The 17623-nt window shown below is 56.5% G+C and overlaps 1 protein-coding gene across 1 annotated transcript; it reads left to right on the forward strand.

The window, feature by feature from the left end:
* The first annotated feature begins 2974 nt into the window (after positions 1–2974).
* On the forward strand, positions 2975–16903 carry TRIM8 (tripartite motif containing 8). Its single transcript, XM_049645640.1, has 6 exons — positions 2975–3878; positions 13449–13544; positions 13898–14131; positions 14955–14986; positions 15120–15235; positions 15588–16903. The coding sequence occupies exons 1-6, from the start codon at positions 3309–3311 to the stop codon at positions 16193–16195; spliced, it is 1656 nt and encodes a 551-aa protein (XP_049501597.1). The 5' UTR covers positions 2975–3308; the 3' UTR covers positions 16196–16903.
* Positions 16904–17623: the final 720 nt, after the last annotated feature.

The following is a 17623-nucleotide window of genomic DNA, read 5'->3' on the forward strand; positions in this document are numbered from 1 at the left end:
TATAACTAGCTTCAAGTCTAAACTTCTTACCGTGACCTACGAGGCCCTGTGTGTTCTGGCGGTGACCGTCTTCTCTCTCACCACAAAGCCTCCTTTCTGCCCTGGAACATGCCTAATCTATTGCTTTCCCATTTGTTTCTCCTTCTGACTGAAGCACTCTTTCCTCAGGTTGTCAATGGCCTGACTCCTCCTGAACATTCAGGTCTTGGCTCAGATGTTGCTTTTCCAGAGAGGTCTGTGAGCCCCTTAAGCTCTATCACAGAAATTCTTACATATTTAGTATTTTTTGTGTATATATGTATGTATGTATGTATATGTTTTCCAGGGAATCCCCTAAAAAATGCCGGGCACTTAAAGGCTTTTGTTAAATATTTGTTAACTGACCAATGGACCTCCAGCAGACTACTTCTAAGCCTCCATTCCCTTATTAATAGAAGGGGGATTATAATGCCTATTTTGCTTGGTAGTTTTAAGCGTCAGAAATGTGGGGAAAAGTTAAGGACATCAGGAAACTGCCCCACAGAGAACCTTCGCAGTTCCTTGCTCAGTTCCCTCAGACAGAAGGTGCACACTTATAAACCCTCCTTTTCCTCCCAGGTAAAAACAGCTGTGGGTGAAAAGGCCCAGGAAGAAGAGGTCCCACTACGCAGCGGCACCATCGCCCTTTTAAGAAGCGCGGAACTCTCCTCCCACCCTAGTGTTTAATGTACCGAAGTAAGTGCTAGTCACGTGAGGCTCTGGGGGCTGCCCCGCCTTGAAGAGGCGGAGCCCCAGCTTGGAGACCAATAGCAGGAGCAGCCTCCGGAACAGCCCCAACTCCAGACAGGGAAAAGGGGAGGAGCCGGGAGCCACAGCAGCTGTAACAGCACTTCCGGACAATATGCTCCGCCTTCATCCTCCTCCCCTCTCCGTCGGTCTGGGTCTCCAGTGCCGGGTGGGCAGAACCAGCGGGTGCCGATTAAAGGCGCCGCCGTAGCGATGCCGCTTTCTCCTCGCGTCCCCCTCCCGGTCTCCCCGCCCCCTTCCCGTGTAGCGGGACCGGCCTTGATGTAGGGACACCACCCTCCTCCTGTCTCCGCTGTAGCTCGAGAGTCCGGCTCACTGCAGCCCCCTGCCCGCCCGCATCCCCACCCTGCCGGCCGCACTCTGCTCCGAGCCCATTGTATCCCCTCGCCCCCGGCTGCAGACTCCGAAGCCAGGCCGTGGCGGGAAGATCGGGGACCCCTGTGCGCCCCTCCAGCGGTCCCACGAGCCGGGCCCCTCCCCCGCCCGCCCTCTTTGCAACGGCGAGGTAGCGGCGAGGGCGCCCTTCCCTCGGTGCAGAGGCGGAGGGGGCCAACAGGCGGGCAGCAGGGACTCAACCCCCCCCATCCCCAGCGGCGCCCCCCCAACGCCCCCTTCCCCGGGGAAGGAGAGCCGGAGCCCTAGAGAGCAGAGGCAGGAAAAGAACTGCCCGGCGCGCAGTTCGTTTTTATTATCGAGATTATTATTAAAAGGGGGCGGGGAGCGCAGGATGCGGGGGAGGGGGCTAGAGACGCAGCTATTTTTATTAAACAGATTATTTCTGAAATAATAATAATACGCGCAAGATGGCTGAAGGTGGCCCTGATGAGACTGTTGGGTTTTTTTTTTTTCCCCCTTTTTTTTTTTTTTTTTTTTGATCTGAGGATAAAGCTCTGAGGCGACTGCCGCTGCGGAGACCCTGCCCGAAGTGCCCTCCCCTCAGTTTTGAAGCTTCGGGCGGACAAACGGACCCACAGACCGAGCGACTGGCGTGGGCCCGCCCCGGACGCGTCGCCTGGGCAGCAGCCGGGGGCCGCCGGCGCTCGCCTTTCTGCCGACTTCTTCCAATTCTAATCTTTTTTTATTTTTTGGAAAGGACCGGGGTGGGTGGAGCAGAGGTGGAGAGAAATCGGGACTTGGCATTTTCTCTTCTCTCTCTCCTAATTTGAGGGAGGCCGCCAGCCCTCCCCTTAAAAAAAAAATCCCACCGAGAGAGAAGAGAGAGAGAGATAGAGAAAGCCCGCTGCAGGACCCTCGAGCAAGCGCGCCCGGACCCCCGGCCACCGCGGCTGCCGCCAGGAGCCCAAGATGGCTGGGCTCTGAGGGAGGCAGCCTGGCCCGGCTGGCTCGGCCCGGCCCCGCCGCCGCAGGCTGGCTCCGACCGCAGCCCCGAGCCTTCCAGGCCGGAGCAGAGGCCGAGAAGAAAAGAAAGTGGGGGGGAGGGGGGCCGGGGTGGCGAAGGGGGAGGGCCGGGGCGGGGGGGAGGGGAGGGCCGGGAGCCGAGCCTCCTGTTCATTAGCAGTTGAGAAAAATTCCTTTCTAGTTTGATCAATCCTTGTTTTCCTCGGCAGAGCCGAGGCGCCCGCCCAGCGCGGAGACCGAGAGCGGGGTCTTTCTGCGGCGGGGGCGCCGGGCGCCGGGCCTCCGGGAAGCGCAGAAGTCGCGAAGAGGGGGTCAGGCCGGAGCACCGCCGGGGCTTCTCCCTCCCTTTCTGGTTGGCTTTTTTTTTTTTTTTTTTTTTCCACTTCTCTCCCTCCCCCTTCCGTTTCTATTTGTGAAGGGAGGAGGAAGGCAGAGGCGGGCTGGTGTCTCTGGCCGAGGACTGGAATTTCATCTGAATGACTGCCCCTGCGCGCACGCAGCGCCCCGGAGTCGGCCCGCCTGCGCCCCGCAGCCCGCACCCGCACCCGGCCGGCCAGCCGGGGGACGCCCGCGCCGCAGCCCGAGAACCGCCAGTTCGCCTCGCCCGCCCGCTCCGGATCTAGCCGTCCTCGGCGCGGCCGCTCCCGCTTCCCCGGCCTCTCGGACCCCGGACGAGGCGAGTGAGGTGCGGCACTGACGACCTGAGAGGGAGCCCCATCGCCGCCGCCGCCGTCGTTGGAGGAAGTGTGCGGCTCCCTGGCTCTGTCCGCCGCGGGGCGCGCCCCAATGTCAGCCGCGAAGCCGGGCGCAGGCCGCGGGCCGCCGCTGGCCTAGCCGCGCGGTCGGGGGGCCGGCCTCTTATATGGAATTTGGACCCCGGCGCTCCCCTCCAGGGCTGGTGCCCGGCCGCGGCCCTGGCGCAGTCCGCCGCCTCCCGCTAGGCGCTCGCGAGGAGGAGGAGACGCAGCCGGCTGCGCGCGCGGCGGGACGACCGAGGCTCCCTCCTCTGGGGGGCAGACGCGCGGAGGGCGCTGGTGACTGAGCGACTGTCGGGGCTTCCTGGGGCCGGAGCTCGGGGCTCGGTGGGCCTGCAGCTGCACCGGACGGCCCCCCAGAGTTGGGCAGTTAGGGAGGCCTGCCCGGGCCCCCTGCCCGCAGCAGCCATGGCGGAGAATTGGAAGAACTGCTTCGAGGAGGAGCTCATCTGCCCCATCTGCCTGCATGTCTTCGTGGAGCCGGTGCAATTGCCGTGCAAACACAACTTCTGTCGGGGCTGCATTGGCGAGGCGTGGGCCAAGGACAGCGGCCTGGTGCGCTGCCCGGAGTGCAACCAGGCCTACAACCAGAAGCCGGGCCTGGAGAAGAACCTGAAGCTCACCAACATCGTGGAGAAGTTCAACGCCCTGCACGTGGAGAAGCCGCCGGCGGCGCTGCACTGCGTGTTTTGCCGCCGCGGCCCCCCGCTGCCCGCGCAGAAGGTCTGCCTGCGCTGCGAGGCGCCCTGCTGCCAGTCCCACGTGCAGACGCACCTGCAGCAGCCCTCCACCGCCCGCGGGCACCTCCTGGTGGAGGCGGACGACGTGCGGGCTTGGAGCTGCCCCCAGCACAACGCCTACCGCCTCTACCACTGCGAGGCCGAGCAGGTGGCCGTGTGCCAGTACTGCTGCTACTACAGCGGTGCGCATCAGGGACACTCGGTGTGCGACGTGGAGATCCGGAGGAATGAGATCCGGGCAAGTACCCTACACACACACACACACACACACACACACACTCCCTACCTCCTCGGGACCACCCTTCCAGACAGGCTAACTCTTGTGACATCAGGCCAGAGGCACCCTTCCAAACTCTTATACCCTGAAAGTTTGGGGGCAAGGTCCTGGGAAGAAAGGTCTCCCACTACTTGATACATTTCTGCACCTGTGCACATAGAGTCCATCTTTTGAGTCATTTATAGAATTGAGGTGAGGGGTAGAGTTTGGGTGTTGCTTTTCTGTTCTGCGCACGGCTCCCTCCCCCAGCCTTGTTTCTGTGGGCCCTATGGGAAGTCACCAAGGCAGTGACCCAGGTCCTGCTTCTCCAGCTGCTGTTTATGTAATGAGTGTCCTGGTGCCGCTGCTGTGGCTGACATGATCCATGATGCTGGCATACCAATGAGGAAGTAAACAAAAGCAGCCATGTTAGTTTCAAGACCGATTGGAAACACACTGGGGGCGGGGGGGGTGGGGTGGAGGGGAGCTTCCGGAGGGAGAACAGAACTCTGGTATCTATCTGGACAAGGCCTGGACAGCCAGCGGCATCACTGAACAGTCTCAGCCATTCTGATTATTCCCAATTGCCCACTCTTCATTTGTGAGAATCACTGCTCTGTGTGTGCCTGTGTATATTGCATGCGTCTGCATGAACAAACCTTAAAGTATGTGTCTTCATCACTGTGAACCCTTTTCTCCCAGCCCAGCCCTCTATCACAGCCCTCCCACATTTGGGGAGGGGAAGTGGAAGACGGAAAAAGAATCCTGTGGGTTTAAGGTTGAGCTGCCTTGCAATCTGGTTTCAGGCAGCTGGCTCCCCTGGGCTGCCGGCTGGGTGATTACAGAACCGCATCCCCTCCCATTGTATACACCCGGCAGCAGCGGCCAATGTCAAAACCGCCTTCTCCCTCAGGCCTCTGGGCCTGGCTTTGGAGCTGGACTGAGGCAATACTTCCGTCCCCTTCCGTGGAGGGGGGCTCCTCCTAGGTCCCTCCCTGGTCCCCTGGCTTTCAGCATTGAGTCATACCAGAAGGAAGGGGTTGGCCTGAGCCATCTCAGAAGCCCCAGCTTGGAGCCCGGGTGTGATATCATGGGGGTGAGGTTGGGCTTTGGTTGCACTGGGAGCGTTTAATGGGTGGGGGCCCTGGAGGCTAGTTGAGACCAGTGGGGAGCTTGGGTATGAGGAAGCTCTGAGCCTGGACGGTTGTGGATGGGGGCTGTTTCCTGTGGGGGGGAACCAGTCAGAATGAGTCACTGTTTAGCAATTAAAAAACATACACTTACAACTAACAAAAGGCAGGAGAGCCACCGCAAGCTGAGGGCAGGGATAACAAATAAAATTTGCTGTATAATTAGTTTCCAATCGGATGGGCTAACTCTGGGTTTTGTACAGGACAGGACCTATGGTTTCTTAAAGGAAGCATAGGGGATAGAGAGAGGAGCCATTCTCTTCCTTTCCCTGGAGTTGAGAATCAGAGGCCTAGGGAAAGCAGTGAACCCCTAGTGCCCACCTGCAACTCCGGGAGGCAGAGCCCAGACTTTTCTCAGTATGGGGAAGCTGCTGGTATTAATAAAGATGGAAAGACTGGGGGAGGAAGGGAAAAGCGCAAAGGCAGGAGAAAGGAGCGCTGTCCAGTTCTCTGTCCTGGGTTTGGCAGTGGAAAGTGACGGGAAGGGAAAAGACCGAGATGTGGCTGAAAGGAACCAAGGAGGGGGCAGCAGCCAGGATGATGAGTGAATTTGTGCCTGCACCCACGCTTTTGCTCTTAACTGTGTCTGAGTGCTAGGGGTGCTTTTCATTTGGGTGGGGAGAAAACATAATTGTGCCTGATTCGGTAGTAGGAGGGTATCTTTAGATGTGTGTCTATGTTTGCAAGTGCCTCTGAGACTGCTTGCTTTGCCCTTAAATGCACCTGTCTCCCGTCTGTATAATTGGTGGGGGAAGGGGTTGCCCAGGCATGCAGAGTATACTCTGGGGTTCCCACCACCAGGTCCATGATCCTGGCTCGTGGAAGGAACTGGTTGGGAAGGAAGTGCTGAACTTTGTCAGCCCCTGTGAGCATGCCTGTGTGTGTGTGTGTGTGTGTTCATTCCTGTTCCTGATGTGGGCAGGCGCACAAGTAGGGGGGTTGCATCAGGGCCAGATGTGCAATTCTGTGCACCCAGCATCTGTGTACCCAGCAACCTGAGTCTTATTCCCCTCCGGGTGCCCCCACCCCAGGCCCTCTGGATTCTCTCTGGTGACTCAGGGCACTGGAGTTGGAAACCCTTCCAACAGGCCAGCACCCCTCAGTCTGAGTTGGACTTACTGAACGTGGAGAAAGGGGCCTCACCCTCAGGAGAGGGGAAGAGCCATAGGGAATCTGAATGGAAGAACCCATCACACTGTCCTTCCTCCAGCCAGGGAGAAGGGCCTTTTCCTGGGCCTCTTTTCCCTTGCCTGAGGGCCTCTGATGCCGTGGATACGGATGAGAGCAACAGAATTCTCCGGGATATAGGAGCAGATACATGGAGACTTGGCACATGCCTTAAAATACGGCTCTGCTTCTTGTGTTTCCTCTTATGTCTTCTGTGGGGTAGGGGTGGGAGGTGCTGCTGAAACGTCCTATCGGTTAGAAATAGGAAACTCTGATCAACCTCTCCTTGGTGGCTCTAGTCACATACTCACAAGCACCCACATGTGCAAAGGCCAGTAGCCTAGAGCAGGAGCCCAGCAGGGAGGCAAGCAGGGCTTCTCTGCAGCCTAGGGCACTAGCAGGGGAGTCAGGCCAACTCTGTTGCCCCACTCTGCCCTTGCAAAGCCATTGTGTAGACCACATTGCCCTGAAGCCTGGAGGCCCATTGGGTTGGCCCCAGAGACCACTCTGTGGGACATGCCCAGACCCCAAATGTGTTCTCCCTTGGGGCTATGAGAGGATAATGGCCCAAAATGGGGCTATCCAGGTGGGCCTGAGTCTGGCAGCCCTAGGTAGTCAAAGCCCCTTCCAGCCCTCAGGTTTAGGGGTTCATCTAAGCAACAGGGAACTGGTGTAAGCCGGGAGTATCCCTATCTCATGACCTCCTTCAACAAGAAAAGAAGACCTAGTTATATGTATGAGGGACTATGCAGGGTGTGTGTGTGTGTGTGTGTGTGTGTGTGTGTGTGTGTGTGTTCAGGTCATAGTAGTGCCCCCGTGTCATTCCTAGGCCCCCAGATCAAGACTGGAAATGTTGCCAGAACCCTTTTCCTTAAATGTCTCATAGGTTTAATGTTGAGAGATGTTCCCTGGGGTGGGGTGGGGGGGCAGGGAGAGGATCCCACTGCTCAGGGCCAACTTGGGGTTTGTAGCTGCCAGAGGCGAGGTGGCGCTTTCACTGCCCCCATTGCCCCTGGCTGGAGGGCTTGCACTGGGACCCTGGCGGGGACCCTAGGTCTCCACCCCATGTGTCCATCTCTGGGTGGGCTGTGGGGGTGGAGGCTGCCCTGGCCCAGCTGACTCAGGCAGCACAGACCCCACTGCTCCCTCCTCCCCAGACCAGACTCCTGACCTCTCAGGTGTGGAGGCAGCTGACCTGTGTAAGGTGAATGGCAATGTAGCTGTCCCTTCCTTGATCATCCTGAGTCTGCAGGGAAGGTGGGTCTGGCTCGGCCTTCCTCCCTGGGCCCCAGGCAGAGAGGAGTCTGAGGCAGAGGCCCAGCCCCCACCGCCACCGCCACCCCAGGATCCTGCTGACACAGCCAGGCGCCTGTCGTGCACGCCCTATTGATTACTCGGCCTCCTGCAGCTCTGGATGGCCGTGCGTCCATGTCTGTCTGCAGGTGTACGCGCACGCATGTAACTGGAGTGTCTGGTTGTGCATCCCCCATGTGACCGATTTTCTTGTATCTCCTGTGTGTATCTCTGAGAAGGTACAGCGTGAGTGACCGACTTAATTGTGTAGCTGTCCTGCGTGTGGCTGTGGGGTCCAGAAGGCGTGCAAGCGCGCGTCTGTGAGAGACGAGGTTGACTGCACGGCCCGCTTGCTGTATACCTGTGATTGGAAGTTGAGGTTGTATTGCGTGACTGTCAGCACCATGTTGCTAGCATGTGGCTGCCTGCTCGGGCTCTGAGACTTGTGCGACTTTCTCAACTGGTGGGGGTGTTGGGGAGGGGAAGAAAAGATGGAATTCACCTTCGGGCGAGCTTGTTGCCTGTGGCCGGTATCGGAGGCAGAGGTCCAGGTGGCTCCTGCGATGCTGTGTTGGGGGCAGTGTGGGTGGGCCTAGGAAGAAGGTGAGCCCGGCTTGGGCCCCTGCCCTGGACCAAGCAGGCAGGCCTGGCTGGCCTCCTCCCTGCTCTGGGAAAGCCTTCCTTCCCGGCCGGCCTGGTATTCAAACCCAGACAAAGGGGGGCTTTCTCTCTCGCCTCTTTGTTCTGCTGCCCCAGAGCGCTGCTCTCTGCATGGCAAAAGCTAATTCCACTCTGCAGCTGGGAAACCTTCTCTAGGGTCTGCCGGGGCTTGTTTCAGAGAGCCTGCTTCTCTCCTTGCCTTGGCTTCTGCCCTCCAGCCTCTTCCCCCTGCGTCTGTGGTTGCCTCTGCCTGGGGGTCCGCATGGTAGCCCAAGGTAAGGGCCGAGGCCTGGAAACTGCCCTGTGACAAGGGGAGAATGCTGTGGCCCAGGGAGAGAGGAGGCCAGCATGCTCCTGGGACGAGGCCTATAGTGAGAGTGGGGGGCAGGTTTGGAAGCTGGGGAGGGGGTCAGGATGGGGTAGCTCTGAGCAGGGGCTGCAGCCAGAGCTAGAGCTGAAATGGCAGCTCTCTGGGCAGGGGTGTGAGCAGAGAGAGGTGCTCAGCAGCCCAGCCCCCTCTTCTTGCCCCCCATGACTTTCCCCACCACCACCACCACAGGGGCTGCTGGATCCAGCACTGGCCCTGTCTGAAAATCTCAGACAGGGGTTGCCTCTGGCCCAACCCCTGGGGCCCTGTTCCCTCCTGACCTTGCTTCTCTTCAAGGTTGACTTGAGGGTTTTAGTATTATTATTTATTAACTTTTATGCAGCCCAGAGTCCCCATGGCCTACCCGTCTGCCCAGTCCAGTCTGGCATCAACAATGCCAGCTGGGCCTGACCAGTCAGACTCCAGAGGGATGTGAGGCTTTCCTGGGGCAGGAATGTAAGGAGCTAGGAGTGCCCCTCTCTCAGAGGGAGCAGCTCCGGGCGGAGTCTAGAACATTGGGCGACAGGTAGGAGGATCAGGATGTCCTGGGGCCTGTTCTTCATACCTGTCATGTATGATGGAATGGGAATGGAGTGCCCCCATGTCTTCTTGATGTTTTTGCCCTCACGGGACCAGGAGGAGACCACAAAAGGCCTTACTTAGGTTCTAAGGGACAAGCGCCTCTGAGTGGAGTTGGGCCTCATATCGCCCCTCCTCCTTCCTGCTGGAGGCCTGGTCCCTCCAGCGCTGCTAGTCTAGACCAGGGTTCTCCACTCCGCTGTGCTCCTGGACTGCACTCTTGAGGTGTGCCACAGTCCAGGTGACTCACTGAGTGCTGGGAGGGGTTTGTAAAGAGCCCCCATATCCTTACCCCCTGCACTGAGAGCCCTTGCTCTGAATCAAGCAGGAAAATCTGGTCCTATCTCTCAGCTTTGGGTTTTTCCCAGATGGGAAATGGGGCCTCAGCTCTCAGCGATTCCTCGGACATTGGGATGGAAAGAGGCTGCTGGTAGCGGGAAGGGGTATAGGCCTTGCTTCCTCTGCCCCTGTCTTCCAGCTTCTCAGCAGCCTGATTCAGTCATTTGGTGGAATTGAGGTGAGGGGTAATGAAGAGGCAACAAGTGAATATTCCTGTCCCTTCCCCCAGTTTCCCGGTGCCTGAGGTAATAGTGATTCCCCCAACCCTCTGGCTCCCTCAGGTTTTGTCTGTGGCAGGATTAAGATCATCTGGCCCCAAGAGAGGGCCATCCCTGCAAGGGTGAACTGGCCAGCCTGGGTCCCTGGGCCCTCCTCCCAGCCCTCTGTGATGACTGGCAACTCTTGGCCAGTTTCCTTCCCATTCCTACCCCCTCCCCTACCTACCCCTGCAGCAGAGACAGGAGCTCCATGTCCTCTGAGATGGGGGAGGGGGAGTGAAACCCAGCCACTTGCTAGAGAGTGTGGCCCCTGCCTTTGCTAGGCCTAGATTGGGCTCCCACCCCAGAGGGCTCTGGGCAGGCAATGTCCCAGAGTAGAAGTACTGCCAGGAAAGGCTCTGAGAAAGGTCTGGAAGAAGGCCGGGGCTGAGCTCCACCCCTAGAACTGGACAGGAGGTGCCTCCTTTGGCTTTTCCCTGAGGAGTCAGCCATGAGTTCCTTGAAGGGTTCCAGAGGGGCGGGAGAGGGGCCTCCCACTGCTCCAAAGGATGGGAGTGGAACAGCCCCCATTCCAGTCCTCTGAGGGAAATTGGGCTGGGAAGCTAACCTTGGTGCTGCCTCCTTCCTGTCTCTCATCTGGGACTTAGCCCCAGGTGTGCCCCTAATCTGATACTGATGGGTTTGGTCATGAGAATTAGCTAGGTGGGGAGACCATAGTGCGCAGATGTATGGGATGGAGTCAGGGGTGGGGGGCTTTCCAATATCCTGAGCATTGGGAAGGCAGGAATGGCCCGCTGTCTGAGACACATCTGCAGAGAGGGGCCCTGTCCTCTCAGTGTGGGTACAAGGCATCCAGAAGGCAAAAATTTGAGGGCCAGTTGTTACAAGGGAGGTAAAAAGCCCTACTGTTCCTGAAGGGGTGTCCTGGCCACCTTGCCTTTATGGCAGGCCTCCCTTAAGTGTCTGGGCCTTCAGGAGGCCCAGTCTTCACCTGTAGGGGGCCGGATGCAAGTATACGTGTAGCTCTGTGCGGCACTGTGCATGAGGTGGTGCCAGGGCCCAAGTGGCGATGCGTGCTTGTGTGTGTTCTGGGCACTTCTACCAGGGGCTGCTACCCTCTTGCTCTAGCTGTGGGCAGTCTCACTGGCAGGGAGGACGCATGACTGCCTCTTTCCTTCCCTGCCACTCAGCTGTGTCTCCTTACAGGCTCTGACTCTCAGGCTGGCAGCGACCCTTGTGCATGTTGGGCTGGTGTGGGGACCTGCTGGAAGGGCAAAGTGCCCGGGACAGGGCAAGGTCTCCTGGGGCTGGTTCTTACAGGTCCTGTCCTAGGTCATTGGTCAAGTTGATGGGGCAGACAGTATCCCAGGCTTCTCCAGCTTAGAATCCGGCTTCATACTCCCCACCTCCTCCTGTCCCCGGGTTTTTGTTTCTGGGGCAGCCAGCAACTCGCAGCGAGGTTGCTGAACTCTCTTGCCGGCCTTGGTTTCCCCAAATGTAAAATGGGTCAGAAGAGTGAGGAAGGGATTAGTGGTTGTCTCTGGGGAGCCAGCTGGGTGTGGGTGGGAATGGGGGTTTTAGGTCAAACTTGAGGGTCACTCTGAGGCCCCCGCAGAGGAAGAAAAAGAACGATTCCTTGTTGAGTGGACACTTACTGTGAGCTAGGTTCTGTGTAACCTGCTTTGCAAACCTTATTTTTGTGGGCAAAACCGTGCCTTTATTCAGTCAACATGCTATGCAACTGTCGAGTGCTGGGGTCTCTGTGTCGCCTGGCTGAGAAGGGAGGTAGAAAAAGACCGCAGCAAACCCTATTTTCAGCAGGCTCAGAGCTTTGCAGGGAAATCAGACCAACTTGGAGAGGCAGGCTACAGAATAATGTCCTGGGGCGCCTGGGTGGCTCAGTTCGTTGAGCATCAGACTCTGGATTTTGGCTCAGGTCATGATCCTAGGGGTGTGGATCAAGCCCCGCGTCAGGCTCTGTACTATGTGTGGAGCCTGTGTAAGATTCTCTCTCCCTCGGCCCCTCTCCCCCGCTCGTACTCTCCCTCTCACTAAAATAAAATGAATAAATAAGTAAATGATTTTTAAAAATGAATAGTGCTGTCCTATAGGTCTTTCTGTGATGATGGTAATGTTTTGTATTTGTGGTGTCCAGAACATTAGCCATTGGTGACATATAGTTATTGAGCACTCAAACTGAGGCTGGTACAACTAAAACTGATGTTTAATTTATTTTAATTTATTTAAATTTAAATAGCCGCATGTGACTAGCTGCTACCATACTGGACAGTACAGCTGCGAGGGAAGGCACGCTGTGACAGCCCCACTGCATGGCAAGGACAGGGAGTGACCTGTGCAAACTTCGAACAGGGGCCATGGAAAGTTTCCTAGGGAGTGGGCCTTAAGTTGGGCCTTGAAGGACGGACAGAGGGAGGAAGGGGGCACTGGTGGGCTGTAGAAAAATGTCAGCAGAGGGGCGCCTGGGTGGCTCAGTCGGTTAAGCGTCCGACTTCGGCTCAGGTCATGATCTCGCGGTCCGTGGATTCGAGCCCCGCATCGGGTTCTGTGCTGACAGCTCAGAGCCTGGAGCCCGTTTCAGATTCTGTGTCTCCCTGTTTCTCTGACCCTCCCCTGTTCATGCTCTCTCTCTGTCTCAAAAATAAATTAAAATGTTAAAAAAAGAAAAAAGAAAAACGTCAGCAGAGTGCAGGGAGTTCAAGTGTGCACAGAGCATTGGAGACAGGATACCAGCCCACCTGGCTGGGGGGCGGGGGGTGGTGTCAAGTTGTAAGAGAGCCGTCATTGCCAAAATATTGGAAGGAGGGAGTCATTGAGGTTCTTGAGCAGGAAGAGACCGTGTTCGAAGAAGCATGTCTGGTAAGGGAGGATGACAGGATGGATGGAACAGGCAGGATGGACAGGGCCGGGAGGGGAGGATTGTGGAGACAGGAGATCAAGGGCTGAGAATAACAGCTTCATCCAGCACCTTCCAGTAGACTGGCCTCAGGTTCTTAAGCAAGCCACAGAGTCTCCCTTCCACTTGGGTCCAAATGAGAGGCTGAGGCTCTCATTTGGAGGCTCATTTGAGGCTTTAGCAAGGACTTCAGAGGCCTAACCCTCAGCGTCAAGAACAAAGCTGCCCTTGATGCCCTTAAGTGCAAGTAAGGCAAGTGTAGGGTGATATCTCTGGACTAGGCCAGCGGGCCTGGATGACCTTGGAAGGTTGTTTGTCCCTCTTCAACCTAGGGTACTCATCTCTAGGATGGGGCTCCCCGGAGAAGCCGCATGACTTGTACATGCTGAATCACCTAGGTTTGTGTCCTAGCTGTGTGACTTTGGACAGATTGCTTAATCTCTCTGGTTTCCTCTTCTCCGAAATGAAGATAATAGTAGTGCTTAACTCACAGCATTACTGGGATGATTAGATAAGTCTGTATAGGAAAAGCACTCAGAACGGGCTGGCTGGACCCTGCCCTCAGAAAGCTCATGGTTTAGATACGTGTGGGAAGCTATTCCAGGCTTTCAGTTCTTGGGAACAGGCTTCCCAGACAGCTGTCACCAGGCCCCTGGGATTGCATGGGGGGCCAGAAAGGGTTGGATGGCAGAAATTTAGGTCATCTGAGTCCAAGAATCTATAGGATGAGTCTGTTCTGTAGCAGGAAGGATGGTGCTCACCCATCCTTGGTAAGGGATAGAGCCGCAGTCCCCTCTGACACCCCTTCCCCACCTGTCCCTGCAGAAGATGCTGATGAAGCAGCAGGACCGTCTGGAGGAGCGAGAGCAGGACATTGAGGACCAGCTGTACAAACTCGAGTCCGACAAGCGCCTAGTGGAGGTAGCTAAGCCCAAGCCCGTGGTATGGGGTGGACCGGCTTGGGTGCAGGGCCTTGGGCTGGCTCCCTGCTGGGGCTAGGATCTGTTGTGTGGTCGATGCTGTGCCAGAATCCCTTGGTCAGTTATTCAATGAACTGTCGATTGCTGAGCCCCCACTGATGTCAGGGGTAGCCGGCCCAGAGCCCTGTGCTACCAGCAGGGAAATTAGCAGGTTCAGACCTCGCCGTGGGGAGCCGTGGGCAGCCTGGGGATTCGGGGTCCCAGACTCCACCGCCCAGGACGCGAGACAGGCAGAAGCGCAGCCCGAGGTCCCTGGCACTCACTGCCCGCCCGCTCCCGCCCCTGCGCCCGCAGGAGAAGGTGAGCCAGCTGAAGGAAGAGGTGCGGCTGCAGTATGAAAAGCTACACCAGCTGCTGGACGAGGACCTGCGGCAGACGGTGGAGGTCCTGGACAAGGCCCAGGCCAAGTTCTGCAGCGAGAACGCAGCGCAGGCGCTGCACCTCGGGGAGCGCATGCAGGAGGCCAAGAAGCTGCTGGGCTCCCTGCAGCTGCTCTTCGACAAGACAGAAGACGTCAGCTTCATGAAGGTGGGCTGGGACCGGGACCAGCCGGTGGGATCCGGGTCATTCCTCAGCCGGAGTCTGGCATTCTTTGCTCCCAACCAGTTTCCCCCACCAGTATGCTCCCAGGGCTCTGGAGCCAGCCTGCATGGACTCAGAACCCTCCTCCTCTGCCCTTTCTAGCTTCGTGAGCTTGGGGGCGAGTCATATATGTTCCCTATGCCTAAATTCCCTCACCTATAAAATGGGGTTGATGATACAGATCTATAATCCTTTATCCACAATTCCAAATTTTAAAGATCTCTGAAAACTAATAGGAAAAATTCTGACAACTCATTTAACAGAAAAAAAAAATTGACCTGAGCTCATGTTGGCAATTAATGGTCTTTATTTATCTTGCTTGACACAAGTATTCAAACATTTTGCTGCAGAAACATTGATGTATTGGATGATGGTGTCCTACTGGGGATAATACGTAACATATAGAACAGGCACCATATTTTCCCTCCTACAATCCAACAGTTTCCAAATTCCAAAACACATGTGGCCCCATGAATTTCAGATAAAAGACTGAGTGCCTGTAACACCTTGCTACCGTAGTTGTGTAGATAAAATGATGGATGTATAGAAAGCACTTAACCGTGTTTGTCACGTAGTAAGTGCTCAATAAACGTTAGCTATTCTTAACTTCTAGAAATGGAGGACTGCCCACCCCACCCCACCCCCCATCGGCCCTTACCATACTTTGGGGGAATCAGACAGTCAGCCCTGCCTGGGGGGAGGGAGCATGGGGCAGCTCTGCTTTCTCATGTTGCCTTACCCGCTGACTAACCCTTTTCTCTCCCCCTAGAACACCAAGTCTGTGAAAATCCTAATGGACAGGTGAGCAGATGGCCACCAGCCCCCAGGGGAACACATCTGGGGGAGGGCAGGGAGGGCCAGGCCCACGGGGGGAGGTAGGGCAGGCTCACCGGTGATACCTCCTCACAGCAGATGCCCCGTCCACTGCCCCCAGGACCCAGACCTGCACGGGCAGCAGCCTTTCTCCCCCTAAGATCGGCCACCTGAACTCCAAGCTCTTCCTGAATGAGGTGGCCAAGAAGGAGAAGCAGCTGCGCAAGATGCTAGAAGGTGAGGGTGGTATCCTCAATGGAAAGGAGAGAACCCCTTGGGCAGGGGTAAATGCCAGAGCCTTCTCTCTGAGAGGCAGCATGGCCTAGTCAGATAGTCTTTTCTTCATATCCTGGCTTTGCCCCTTCTAGCTATTGGACCTTGGGAAAAGCCACATGCCTTCCCTAAACTTCAGTTCCTTCAGCCGTAAAATGGGAATAATAATAGTATCTACCTGCTGATGGAGTAGTCAGCATTGACCAAGATGGTGCATGATGTAACGAGCTTGGTCCTATAGACAGAAAGTGGGGAAAGGAGACCTGGGTTGCTTGGGATGGGAGCTTTGGCGACTTTTGCCCCAAACTCTCCACAGGCCCCTTCAGCACACCGGTGCCCTTCCTGCAGAGCGTCCCCCTGTACCCCTGTGGCGTGAGCAGCTCTGGGGCGGAAAAGCGCAAGCACTCAACGGCCTTCCCTGAGGCCAGTTTCCTAGAGACGTCGTCAGGCCCTGTGGGCAGCCAATATGGGGCAGCAGGCACAGCCAGCGGCGAGGGCCAGTCAGGGCAGCCCCTGGGGCCCTGCAGCTCCACGCAGCACTTGGTGGCCCTGCCGGGCGGCGCCCAACCAGTGCACTCAAGTCCTGTGTTCCCCCCATCACAGTATCCCAATGGCTCTGCCACCCAGCAGCCCATGCTCCCCCAGTATGGCGGCCGCAAGATTCTCGTCTGTTCTGTGGACAACTGTTACTGTTCTTCCGTGGCCAACCATGGTGGCCACCAGCCCTACCCCCGCTCCGGCCACTTTCCCTGGACAGTGCCCTCACAGGAGTACTCACACCCGCTCCCGCCCACACCCTCCGTCCCCCAGTCCCTTCCTGGCCTGGCGGTCAGAGACTGGCTCGACGCCTCCCAGCAGCCTGGCCACCAGGATTTCTACAGGGTGTATGGGCAGCCGTCCACCAAACACTACGTGACGAGCTAACGCCACGCAGGCAGTGGGGAGCTGGGGAATCTTCCCCCCTAGCCCCCAGTGGCTCGGGAATTATGCATCCAGAGACCTGCCCTTCTACCTTCCTGTCTTCCCTCCCTTCCTCCTTCCTCCCCCCTCCCCCCCCCCCCCAAGTCTTTTCCTTTTGGATTTTGTTTTGTTTTGGGCTTTGTTTTTGATTTTTTTTTTTTTTTTTTTTTTAATGAATCTCCTGGACGCGGAGGTGACAGTGAGAGCTGGCCTGGGCTGGGCTGCAGGTAGCCCTGGAGTTGGGAAAGCATCTACTTCAAGGCATTGAGCTCTCTCTCTCTCTGTCTCTCCTTTTTTCTTCTACTCCTTCCCCTTCCCACCCCCTTGGCTGGTAGGAGCCTCAGCTTCCCCTAAAGCCTTGGGGGATCCCACCCTCCTCACCCAGCCCGGGGAGGATGGACCAGTGCCCACTGGCCTGTTGCTCGTCTTGTTTTTCTTTTGGGCAGTTTGATCACTGACTGAGTAAGGAATGACCTGTAGATTGTGGGGCTTTTTTTTTTTTTTTTTTTTTTTAATTTTTTTAAAACCAAGAATGATTTCTCCTGCTTCCTTCTTCTCAACATCCTCCCAGATGGAGTTCAAAGGCCACTTCTCAAGCAGCTTTTGGCACCTTCAGCCTCAGAGTGGAATCTTAAAGACAGGAACCCCATGTCCAGGAAAGGGGAAAAGGAACTTTGCCAATGATAGTGACCACAGCAAAAGCAAATAATAATAATATTAATAATAATAAAGAGAAATAAAAGAAATAATAAAATAAAAAAACCATAGCACAGCCCTTGTTGAGGTCAGTGGGGGAGGAGGGGCTGCCCCGAGTTGAGTCCTTGCCTGGATTTTGACACAGCAACTTCCTGTAGTGAGCACTTTGTATGAATCGTGGACTTCCTGTTCTCAAGACGCAGGTATTTATTCTGTAATCTATCTAGAGCACACACCGAAATCCAACCTTCTAATAAACATAATGGCGCAGTCCCGCTCCCTGCCTCGCCTCTTACCCCGCCCACTCCCCCAGGCCTGGAGTTTTTAGGTGTTGGTCCAAGAAAGGGCACTGAGGGAAGGAAGCCCCTGCCTTCCTTGCCTTGATTCTGTGCTCGGCCTAGTCTGTTCCAGGCCTGTGAATGTCAATTTGTCAGGCACTACGTCCACTCTCAGCCTTGGGTTCATTTGACAAATATTTGCTGAGTGAGGGCCTCCCAGGCCCAGCCCCCTGCTGCATAGGCCCTGGCATCTCTTTGAGGTTCTGCCAGCATGTTCTTAGCTAGAACAGACAAAGAAAGAAATACCTCTCTGAGTCTTGCAAAATTACCTCCTTCAGTCCACAAATATTTATTGAGCACATGCTAAGTGCCAGGCACTGTGTGGGGCCATGGGCATAAACAGAGCAGACCCTCTTTT

Source organism: Panthera uncia, chromosome D2 (assembly GCF_023721935.1).
Source record: "Panthera uncia isolate 11264 chromosome D2, Puncia_PCG_1.0, whole genome shotgun sequence".
Lineage (NCBI taxonomy): Eukaryota > Metazoa > Chordata > Mammalia > Carnivora > Felidae > Panthera > Panthera uncia.